Source organism: Martes martes (assembly GCF_963455335.1).
Source record: "Martes martes genome assembly, chromosome: 1".
Lineage (NCBI taxonomy): Eukaryota > Metazoa > Chordata > Mammalia > Carnivora > Mustelidae > Martes > Martes martes.
The window spans coordinates 204,404,393-204,416,478 of record NC_137888.1 but is presented as its reverse complement, the minus strand read 5'-3'; the positions used below and the strand labels follow the sequence as shown (position 1 = coordinate 204,416,478).

Here is a 12,086-nt window from a genome sequence, read left to right as displayed (position 1 = left end):
TAGGAGGAGGAAGGCTTAGGAATCGCCTCCAGACGCGTTCTGGAAGCTTCTCACCCTTCCAGAGAGGATTTGGGGTCCGTCAGAGCTCAGGAAGCCCACAGGCTTCACGAGAAGCCCCAGGCCCACATCACTGCTAATGACAGAAGTAACGCCATCTCATGGGCACCGGGGAACCCTGTGCCCTCTGGGACTCCAGAGGCCTCTCATCCATCACCTGGAAAAGAAAGGATTCCAAGGGCCCTGACTGTCCAGGGTGCCCCCACATTCCCTACCCCCGTCACGAAACCTCCATTCATGGCGTTCTCCTGGTCTCACAGGTTATCACCCTGACAGGAGTGTGTGTCCCAAAATACCTGGGCCCGAGAAGCTGCCTTTCTAAAGTCCATCCGTCTCAGATGATGGTCAGGGTCAGCAACAGACAGCGTTGATGATGGAACCCACGTCACCTCTGTGCTCCGCCCCTGCCCAGCCACCCCCCACAATGTCACGGTCAGCAAAAAAAAGCAAGTCTGAGAAACCCGCCGGGAGGAGCCTGGGGAGGCGAGACAACTACACACACAGTGGGGTCCTGAGACAGACGAAGGTAAAAACACTGAATAAAGGGTGACCTTTAATAAGAATTTGTCGGTATTGGTTCATGAATTGTAACAAATGTACCATAGTAACGTTAAGATGTTAAACACAGGGGAAATTGTGCGGGGTTTGTGGGAACCCCTTTGTATAATCTTTGTGACCTTTTTCTGCAAATTTGAAACTGCATCTAAAATGCAAAGTTTATTAAAATGTAAAAACGAGTTCATAAACACCCATTTGGGGATGATCCCTGGGCTGCATCGCAGAGAGGCAGCGTGCAGGGGGCGGGGGTGAGCAGCCGGCCTTGGCGGCAGAGGGCTGCAGACCTTGGCCCAGAGGCACAGGACACTGAACAGGAACTTTCCCAAAGAAGGGTCTCAGAGTCCAGCCCCACCAGACAAGGCTGGGGCTGTGTCCCCAGACTTCCCATCAAAGCGGATCCTGCCGGGGAACACCCTGGGCCTGCTTAGTCCTCGCATCCCCATCTCGTCCCCTTCCAAACCTGCATGGGCTGGGGGTCAGAGGCTCTCTGCTGCCCTTCCGTTCCCAGACTGCTTGGATTCGAAAGATTTACCATCTTTATCAGAGAGAAGTTGGTCTGGAGTGCCTCAGTCTCCCTGGGGTTAGTGAGACACAAGGCTGGGGCCAGTTCTGCAATGTCCTGGGCAACTCCTGAGGTCGTCCCCACAGTCACACCCAAGCTCCTGGAATGTTCTAGGGGAATTCAGCTGCATCCTGGTGGGAAACTGTCCTGCCTCCCGGTTCTGACTACAGGTTTCACAGTACGAGGACCGCCCGGCGGCCTCGCCCCCTCTGTAGACCAGGCCTCAGTGGACGGTGCAGGAATCTTTCTTCACACTGCAGGGCCCTGACAAAGGGCCACTGCTCTAGTGACAGTGAGACTACGACCAACCATTTCAGAAACATTCTGCATCCTGGGGTGCCAGGGTGACCCCTAGAAACTTCCCCCAATTGGCCCTGTGGCCCTAGAAGCTACTCAAATACTTAGGATCGAAACAAAAACGCTCCATGTGCTTGTCCACCCGCTGCGGGGCCGGTTCACCTCTCTGACGCCACGTGTGAGTGTTAATGCGAGGAAAATAATATTTAAATGAAATGGGGGGAAAAAGATTGTTTTGTATTAAAATATTTTATATTAATCATTCAAACTTAATTTTATACAACGAATGCATACATCGCCCAGATGTCTGTCTCGGAAGGGGGGGGTTGAGGAGACATGGGGGTGGGTGCGCCCGGGCGCTGGTACGAGCAGGAGATGAGAGGCGAGGAGTCACCGCGCTTCCTCGCCTCGTCCTGTGCTGCAAATGGAGGAAGAGCCGGTGCTGTCACTCGATGGGGACATCACCGCGGAGAGCAGGATCTGTGACAGCGGCGCCTCTCCGGGCCTCTCTGCCAGGCAAGCCCCCAGAGCCCGAGGCCCTCTGACCAGCGAATCCTTGACTTAACAGTGGCTGTGACAGATCACAACGTGAACGGGGACCACTGAGTGTGTGTGTGAGTATGTGTGTGAGTGTGTGTGTGTGTGTGTGTGTGTGTGTGTGTGTGTGTGTGCAGACTGGCTGGAGTTTTCTCCTTCCGCAGAACCGCCCCTGGGGCCGTCCCCCCGTGCGCTGGTGGCCGGTGCCGGGCGCCTAGGCGGCAGGCATGTCAGCCTTGCTGAGCGCGATGGCCAGCTCCAGGTCCTCCTGCTCCTGCCGCCGCAGCCGCGCCAGCCTCTCCTGCTCTGCCTTCTCGCTCTCCCGCTTGGCCCAGGCCAGCTGCTGCTCCTCATTGCCAAACTGCAAAGGAAAATGGAGGTTGGGTTACTGGGCCCAGGAGCTGCAACCCGCCGCTTGGGGTGGCGCCAGGGCATGAGCACGCCCGGTGCGTGCTGTCGGGGCACAGGGAAATGCAATGCTGGGGTGCACTGGGCGGGGGGTGGCGAGGGGAGGGGGGCTACCTGGTGTGCACGTGAAAAACCAGAAAATGCCAGAAGCCCGTGTCTTGGTGGGGAGCGGGGAGGGGACACGCACAGCCCAGTCCTGACCCACAGTCACATGCACCAAGAAACAGGGCTGAGTCTGCCCCAAGCTACCGTCTCGGACCTCAGAGAAACTAGCCGCCTGGCCCTCCGCAGGGAACCAAAGCAGGCAAGGCTGGGCATCCGTCTGGGGATGCGGAGGGCTCCTGCACGTCCCTGGCTCAGAGTCTGAGGCTTCACGTGTGTGTGAGGGAGGAGCCCCACTCGGCCTCCTCTCCTGGCACAGCAGGGGCGTCTGTGAGGGCCACTGTGGAGCAGAAGTCAGCTGAACCGAGGAGCTCAAACGGCAAACCTACAAGGCCTGGGCCTCAATGACAGGCCGATCACACCAGCGGGTGGCAGACGCTGGGACTGGAGAGTTTCGGCATGCACGTGGCGCTGCGTTGCAAACGGGCGCGGACAACCCGGGCTTGAAATGTGGCATCGCCACCCCAGCCACGGCCCAGGGAGCTCCGGGCCTGCCAGGAGCCACCTCGGACTTGGATGTTTACGGAGCCCTAGCATTTATGCCGCCCGTGCCCAGGAGTTCTTGACGTCCTTTCCCAAAAGGTCCGATTAAAAAGAAACAAAACCTTTTTTAAACGAGGGAGGAAACCGTTTTGATACCGAGATGGGTGGTTTCAAACCATTCAAGGTACCTTAGCTCTACAGAAAGAAAAGCAAAGCTCGATGTCACATGCTCTTCCCCAGGTATGGGCCTCTGGTTCCCCCGCGGGCCCCAATCACACGCCCCACACCCCTGAGCAAAGCTGCGGCCTGCGGCCTGTCCTCGGGCTCGGCCTCCCTTCGCCTCTCCTCCCAGCACTGGCTCTGCTGGCTCTCTGCTGAGCACCGGGTGACACCAAAGGACAGAGGCAGGCCAGCCTCTGAAAGGTGGTGCCCCTTGGGAGCAGACAGACCATCCTGACCTGTCACAGGCTTCGCAGAGGCCCTAACAGACCCCACCGGGAGCACTGGGGAAGGAAGCGCAACGGGAATTCCTGGCTACTTCTGCACACCTACTGGGCCTGAGTGACAACCTGGGAGGGGAGCTCCTTCGACAGGTGTGGATGCAGAGGGAGGCCTGGGGAGAGGGGTGGTGGCTGCAGAGCCCGGGCCCTCAACAGGCTGGACTTTCTCTGGGTCTGGGTCTGGGTGGAGGGGTGCAGCACTACGGGGTGAGAGGGGCTGCAAGGGGCTTGTGTGCAGGTGCAGTGGGGGTGGGGGCACTGGAGGGAGCCTGGCCTGGACCACATGTGGCCTGGAGAAGGAGGTAGGGCAGGAGAGGAGGCCTCCCTCCACCGGGGCTTGGGGCTCAGGAAGGGACAGGTACGGGGTCAGCATGAAGAGGAGCCGTCCCCAGGAAGAAAGGCCGAGTCCCAGTTTCTTAGAGAAACTACCCAGGAAAACGTTCAGGGCCTGATGGGTATCCAGGTAGGACTCCCTGGAATCTGGTCCGCGCCCCTCCTGTTTCCATCACAGAAAGCCTCCACCCCCACACTCTCTGGGGGATTTTCCAACACCTCATCAGGAGAAAAACAAGGAAAAACCCACAAATACTGACAGAAACAGCTTCCCAGTGGCGCTGACAGTAGCGGGAGGGGACAGCGGGGCTGACAGGGACCTCGCCCTCTATCAGCCCAGAGGAGGGGAGGGTGAGGGCTGATAAGTAATGGCCAAGGTGACCCAGCCACAGCCTGGAAGCCAGGCCAGGAGGGGTTGAGCGCAGCGGAGGCCACAAGGCCGTACTCCGATTCCGCCTAGCCCCCGAGTCTCGGGATGACCCTACAGAGCCTCCTGCTCAATGGGTCCCCGTTTTGAAAGGAAATGTGTTGACAGGAACATTCCAGATGCCTTCAGAGCAGACTGGGGTGGGGCCAGCTTCCGGATCCCGTCTGGAGACTCGCACCAGGCTTGTGATTTGTGCACACTTGAGAAGCAGGCTGGAGCGTGGTGTCCAAGAGAGGACCTGGAGGAGGAGGGTTGCTCGAGGCTCCCTCTGGGCCTCCAAGCAGCAAAAGAGCATCTCCTGGCCCCAGGCAGGGGGGACCCCTCGATTAGTCCACTCTGGTCCTCCGATCCACATGCACAGTGACAGCCAGAACCTGGGGTGCCCGTAGGCGCAGCCACCCCTCCAGGAACGGCAGGTGACTCCTGCTTCACCCCTGCACCGTCCTGGAGCTGAGATGCAGGGCACAGAATGCTGCCTCTCGTGGCATCTCCTGGGCAGTTTTCTTCCAGCAGCCTCTCAGCAGAAACCCAGGGTTCGGACGGCTGTGAACCCGAGGGCACCCGGGGCGACTCCTCACTGGGCCTGAGGCTTCCGGACCAAGGGACACTCGCAGCCACCTCCGGCTGGCTGACTCCCACTGCTGGGAGAGTCGCACGGAGCTGTCTGACGACGCCTGGGGCGGCACATCCCATCGGAGAGTCGCTCTGCTCTTCACGCAGCCTTTCGGAAAAAGGAGCCATTTCACTACCCTATAAAGGCCACTTCCTAATAAACACATTTGCCTGAGAAAGAAAGTCTTGTTTTTAAAGAAATCTCGGAGACATTTCCTGTGAACAGCTACAAGCACAACTGACCCATTGATGGAAACTTGGGGCTCGTAAACGAGAGGCTTCCAGAAGGGCAGGGCTAGGGCGCCAACAGGGGGGCTGTCCACGTGTGTGCCGTCGGCTTCCCTGAACTCCAGCACGGGCCACGCGGCTTGTGCGTGGCTGCCGACGTGTCCTGGTGGCACTGGAGGACACGGCACTGAAGGAGTCACAGTGCCGATCCGCCGGGCAGTGAGAGACCTCTCTGCGGGCACACAGGGAAACGCAAACACACAGCCTGAGGGCCCTACTCTGGCCTGTCCTGAGTTAGCACAAACCTCCGAGGTCTGGCAAACCAGAAACCACTGGCCAAGGCCTGGGTCCCCGGACACCACAAAAACACAAAGGCATCCCAGTGCCCTAAGGTGGCACAGGCCGGCCATTTCTGCATCACTGTATGACCAAAGGGGATGAAACAAGCCAGTCGGGTGTCCTGCCTCTCCCACATTCCATCCCCTCAGAGGGGCCAAATTCCGCAGTCGGGGGCTTCCTCTGGAAAAACTGGGGCATCCAGAGCAGGAAAAGGGATTTTCAACAAAAAATAGCAGCAAGGCTACAAATGGGGCAGAACCTGATCCCCCACCAGGAAACTAGGATGATTCGATACTGGGGGTGTTTCTGGAATGACCAGAAATAATTAGGCCAAATGACAGCTTAAAACCTCGTTGCTGTTTTTGATATTCTCCCCCAACAGCCCCTGGGTGGGGGGTGGGGCACAGAAAGAGAATCACGCATTTCAGAAAGAACAGCCATTTCTCCAAATTCCTGATCACATCTACTTACCCCTCTTGCCTACCCAAAACAAGAGTACCCGCATCCTGCGTGAATAGCTCTCTTTTTCTCCTCAGCGTTTTCTATTTATTTTTCCACCCAAACACAAACGCAGTACTATTCAAGAAACCGTAGATAGAGCGCGTTTTGTTTCGGGCTTTTATTAATACCGTCGCTGTTGGGATCCGTCCACGGTGTGCACCGGCTGTCGGCAAAATCGAGCTAAGTGGAGTCGTAAAACATTTACAGGTCGCCGAGAGCCGGGACCGCGCCGGCGTCTTGTGCGACCACATTGACACCACAGGACAGCCAAGCACGAGGCGGATCTGGGGCAAATCGGGCACTCGCCGCGCACCGCGAGGGCAGGGCTGGTTTTAAGGATGTTCTAGGAGCTGGAGCGTCTAGCAGACAACGCATCTCCCGCCAAACCAGGAAACAAAGCACTCTGCAAATTCGAACGTAAAAAGTGTGCCACAAACAGTGCAACCAATTCTGGGAAGACAACATCTGAAGCTCTCTGAGAATAAGGTTCTTGGTACCGAGGAAGGTACTGGAAACACCCCATGTGACCGCGTTTTGCAATCCAGACTCTCTTCGGTACACTGAGAAAACAAGGGCTGGGCTTTCCAGAGCCCAGGATTAGCTTCAGAAAAGATACTTCACTTTGCTAAATGGCTCCTCGAGGGTTTGTGCTTGGGTCTGGGAAAGGGCAAAGGCCTTCAGAGCAGTTGTTCTAGGCTCGATTTCCTTCCATCGTAGCTGGGGACTGAAATAAGTTCTAGAAAACCACACTGCTCTTCCTCCGCGTGCCCTGCCTGGGTCCTTCAATCCTTATTTGCTGCTCAAAACGCCCTGTGGTGGGACCGGCCCAACCCTTGCACAAAGACCCCTCTGGGGACAGTGGAACTCTCTAATGGGACCTTTGCGATCTCGTGGGCATACTTCGGAAGCGTTTGACATCTCAGCTTCCATACATCCACGAACGCCATGGCCTCCAGGCCACAGGCACAATACAGAGTCTACCAGGAAGGACAGAAACAGGCACGTGCGGCCGCCCTGCTGGAAGCAAGCATGCCTTGGTCACAGAGTACCCAAACTGCAGCTCTTTCTCTTTTTTTATTGAGAAACTGTTTTTCTTACAGAAAAGCAGCAGTACAGAATAAATAACACAAGGGACAGCGTAGAGGTACCGGGACATAGAAGCCAGGTTTGCCGTTTCAAAGAGACAAAAAAGAATCCCAGAAAAGCTGCAAGCAGGGGTGGGGAGGGAGTTGGCGCACAGGGAGCTCAACTTACAGAGGTGAAGTCTGCAAAGCCCAAGGAAGAGGCTTTAGAAGGTTTAGCTGAAGAGGAGGGAGCAAATGGATCTTTTCCACTAAACGGGTCCCCAAACCCCTTTTTATTTTGGAACGGGTCACTGCTGTCAGCCCCGAGTGGCTGGAATGGATCGGGGGGCTCGGGAAAGTCTGCAGAACCAAGCTGGCTTACAGGTGTACTTTTACCTGGAAAGTTTAGGAGAAAAAAAAAAAAAAGGAGAAAAGAAAAGAAAAGAAAAGGAAAAAAAAAAATACAAGTTACTGACCACGGACAGAACAGAGTCCTGACTAAGGAGGCGGGCAAGCACTCACAGGGACACCCTCTCCTTCTTCGGAAAGGGCCGGAATGCCACTCCCCGGTGGGACAGATCCCAGGGGAATCCTGAACGGATCTCGCTTTAGTCTCACCTTATCCGGGAGGCTTCACCGGTTTGTGGGCGATGCAAGAAAACCACTTCAGACACACCCCTCCCTTCCCCACCCCACACAGCTAGAATGTACTGTCTTCAGGTTTACATGCAGACATGTTTCAGAGTGACTCATTTTAGTGGCAACACATTTACTATCACACTGAGTTTAAAAAAAAAAGTCATGGCTGAGCAGAAAAATACACTGCAAGCTTCTAACAATAAAACAACGGCGGGGGGGCAGTATTTGCAGTTAAAAAGGGGGGGGGATTAGTTTCACCATATGGGACAGAGTTAGCATTGGCTGTGAGGGTCTGGCCTCTGCTATCCTGAGGTTTACATCTGTCCTCAGCTCCCACTTCTGCCCTTTTGTGCTGGTGGCTCCGAGGGCCGGGGTTTGGGCCTTCCTGGGCTCTTGCTGAGAGGGGGGCACTAGGATGCCAGGGTCGTAGCAAGGCCAATCTCGACCAGCTGTGTGTGGGATAGATGTGTTCAGAATTAGAGGGAACCTGGGCCATAAGACTATGCTTGGGGCTGTGGCCTGAGGGCAGGTGGCTTCTCTCAACAAGTCCTGCCAATGTGCCAGAATGTTTCACCAGGAATCAGGGGTCTCACCAGGCCTGCCTAGCCACACTTGATGAGCCTTCAGGATCTGCCAGTTTTGTAGGCCAGGTTCCTGCCTGACACCACTCATGTGCCCAGTGGAGCACCAGGAGTGAGATGTTCAATTTAATCCCAGCAGCTCTGTGCCTAAGCCCCAGGTTAGAGACTAGAGGAGACTTAACGTGTTTCTGATTTATCAGTCCAGCTGCTTATGCTGGTGTGCACCAAGAACCCACAAGCCAAGGGTCACATTCCACACACAACCATGGACGTTTAGCTGACATCCAGAAAACGCTCCCAGCCCCGAGCAGTGCCTCTGGTGTCCCCACGCGGCACCTGAGCCTGGGACATCTGCCTCCTCACCCAGCCAGGCTCTGCCAGCCCACCTGCCAGCCAGAGCGCATATCTGCCCTCCCATCTCCACGCCCAGCTCTCAGAAGCCTCCTCTCCGATGCCATGTTTCTACGGGCCCCCAAAGGTCCCTAAGGGGTCTGGGGCCACAGCTTGCCTCTGCTTCTTTTAGCTCTAAGACCTCAACAAGGACAAGTCCCTCAGCCCCAGCTGGCCTCAGTTTCCCGTGTGTGAAGTGGGAGTGAAGAGGCAGGGGTCAGATGAGTGGCTGATGCACGGTGGTCCCCAGGCACGCACAGGCCCACGCAGCAGCATGACTCTGGGCCCCACCCTGAGGCTGCCCCGGGCTCCCGCACCACAGCAGGTGCTACCTTCTCGGGCACACTGCCTACCTCAGGCAGTGCCAGTAGGACTCACAGGGGCCGGGGAGTGGAGAGGAGCAGGCTGGAGCACAGGTCTGTCTCTCTCTGGGGCCTGGAGTTGATTCACAGGCAGACGTGGAGCCCGATGGTGGGTGGGCCCTATGATCTCGAAGAGTACCCCCACAGAAAGCCTCTGCCAAGGCCCCTGGGTGTGCCCCACTGACACAGGTCACAGGACTACTCCCCAGAGGGTAGTGCTGAGTCCACCATGCAACAGGAATTATGACTTCTCTCTCCCACAGCAACTGATCTGTCAAAGTGGAGGCCTGGGGGAGCCCCCCCACTTTCTGTACTGGTCGAGTCTCCACCATGGGTACCTCCTCCCCTATCCATGACAGAGCCCTCGCCTTCAAGCTCTCTGTCCAGCATCAAATGCTCCTCCCCATGCCATCCTCCCTGATGGCAGCTCTCCCACCTCTTCCTCATCCTAGACCTCAGCCCCTGCACCCCACCCCTGGCCCCCACCACGCTGCAAAGAGCAGGGAGCTCAGGACGCCTGCCACAGCTTCCCTGGCTTATTCCACTGGCCTTGAAGACCTGCTCCCCCATGGCCACCATGCACAGCCAGCCTACTCCTCAGCTTAGGGATGAGCTAACAGATGAATCAAGGCCTCTCTGGCCCCCAAAACTGTGGGAAGAGGAGACGGCTGTCAGGCGAGGCCAGCCCAGCAGCTTGCAAAAGTCCAGGCTGTCCGCCTAAGAACAAAGGGGGCCCAGGCATACCCCAGGGGCACCCCAAGCAGGAGGAAGAGTGGGTGTGGGGCCAGGGTGCTCCAGTCCATGTGCCTTCACCAACTCAAGACACCCTATTTCTCTCTGTAGCCACTGTCCCGCGCATGTGGCCCTTATCTCTCCTGGGTCCCTGGGAACTGCTCCCCTCCAATGGCTGCTCCTCCTCTCGGCTTCCTGCCCTGAAGGCCATGCCCACCCAGCAAAGTGGCCTTTTAACACAGAGCTGATACCCATGCTCCTTAGATCTCCCAAAGGCTCGAGGCTGCCCTAGGAATACCCCCCAGCATCAACCATCTGCCCCCCTGCCCCACCACCATGGCCACCTTCCGCCTTGGCCAGCTCAAGCCTTTGCGCCCGCTGTTCCCAGGCTTGGGAGGCCCTTCCTCTTGTGGGCGCCACGCGCTCTGAGGCTGCCGCTCCCCACTCTTGGCTGATATGCCTCCCTGTCTGCCGCTCGGCAGCCCCTGTCACATTCTGTCCTTTGGTCACACGTGTATTTTTACTCTCGCTAGAATGGAAGCTCCGAGAGGTTGGGGCACCGCTGCCCATAGCTGTGTCCCCCTGCCCAGCGTGGGGCCCGACCCTTAAACTCCCTGCTGAACAAAGCTTTCCACTGTGCAAGCCCCCTTGCCCCCAGCCCGGCCTCGGGCCCTGGTTCCCCCATCTTGTGATGACTCCCAAAGGCCCCCAACCCCCACCAGCCCACCAGGGCCCAAGTGGCACCTCCTTCCCTGGGAACCCCCCAACTCAGGGTTTTTTTCTGGCTGGTCCCTCTCCCCAGGATGCGCTCCTATCCCCTCAGCCCTGAGGCAGGCCAGATCCACCCCCTAGAAAACCGGGAACGGCAAAGCAGCAACCCTCCCACCTTGTTCCCAGATTTCATCTCCTAATCCACGAGGAGGGGTTGTTATGGGTTGAAGGGCATCCCCCACAAATTCATGGTGTCATCTTCACCGCCAACACCTCAGAACACAACTGTGTTTGGATACAGGGTCTTTGAAATGGTAGCTGAGTTAAAATGAGGTCCTGTGGGTGGGCCCTAGTCCAGTAAGACTGGAGATTTTATAAGAGGAGGAGACTAGGACACAGACACGCACAGAGAGAAAATGATGTGCAGACACCAGGAGAGGATGGATGGCCCACTACCAGCTGAGAAGAGGGGTCCCAGAAGGAGGCAGCCCTGCAAACAGTCCGATCCTGGACCTCCAGCCCCCAGAGCCGTGAGATGAGGATGCGCTGCTGTGGTTTAAGCCACACAGCCTGGGGTCCGCTCTGGCAGCCCGAGCCCACTCGCACAGGGCCAAGAGAAGGACACCCTGCGTGGCTGCCACAGCAGGCACCGAGGGGAGGGGTCGACCCACAATGAGGCAGCCCCCTCTCATGAGTCAAGGTGTACGGGCTCGCCGATGCCAGTGAGCCGGGCTAGCTCATTCGTGTGCCCTCCGTGGAGGCTTCCATGCCACGAGAGCAGAGCAGAGCAGCCGGGAAAACGTCAGGCCTGCAGGGGCAGGAAGAGCGACTCTGGCCTTTCACAGAAACGCCCCTGCAAACCTGGGACGTGGAGCGGGCTCCCAGCTCGGGCACCTGCAGGGCGGTAGGTACATCCCATGCTACTGCCGGCTGATCAGGCCCTTCTGGGAGACTGAAGGATGCTCCAGGCCCCAGGGAGGAGTCCCTGGGTCCCCACAAGGAAACTGAGGACCCCGACTGCTGCTCTCTGCCCCAACAGAGCCACTCAAAAGCCCTGGGAGCCGCTTGGCAGCACTTACAGCCTCTGGATGAGGGCACCTTCCCCCTGGACCCCTTCGCGGGCACCTACCATCCCACTGCCTCAAACCCCCCTCTGTACCCACTCTCCCCACAGTGCAGCCTTGGGCCAGGTGCCACCCCCAAGAGAAGATACACAGCCCCAGAAGTAGACCCCCATGAAACGTACCAGGAGGCCAACTCCACCTCGCCTTCCACACCCCACGCGGCGGCACCACCCGAGGCTGAATCGCAGGTAGACAAACGTGTTCCAAGTGAGGCCTGCCTGGGGGGCTCCTGGAGCACCCACAGCCTTTCCAGGGCCTGGGAATACTGGCCCTCATCTGCAGTTAGCCAGTACGTGCAAGGACCCTCAAGACCACAGGCTTGGGGACACAGGCTCAGGTTGCATGGGGAAGGGAAGCTGACCTCAGACGGCCTAGTCTTTGTGGCCTGGCCACCCCCAGCCTCCTTCCCGTGGCCACTTCTACTTTCCTGACCACCCACACCGTCCAGGCCGGCACAGCCTTGCCCTTCCCCTGGCAGA

General features: G+C 57.7%; 1 protein-coding gene across 6 annotated transcripts in view; it reads right to left on the bottom strand.

Annotated features, from left to right (window-relative positions):
- Positions 1-1,691: 1,691 nt before the first annotated feature.
- Positions 1,692-12,086, bottom strand: part of EPS15L1 (epidermal growth factor receptor pathway substrate 15 like 1) — a 94,835-nt gene continuing 84,440 nt past the window's right edge. For 2 of the 6 annotated variants that reach the window (XM_080802503.1, XM_080802506.1), the window contains one exon: positions 7,061-7,464. In XM_080802503.1, coding sequence (XP_080658629.1) covers positions 7,250-7,464 — 215 coding nt within the window. In that variant the 3' untranslated portion in view covers positions 7,061-7,249. Of the gene's footprint in view, positions 2,373-7,060; positions 7,465-12,086 lie in introns of those variants that run through there. The other 4 variants (XM_080802501.1, XM_080802502.1, XM_080802504.1 and 1 more) reach the window with 4 other exon arrangements.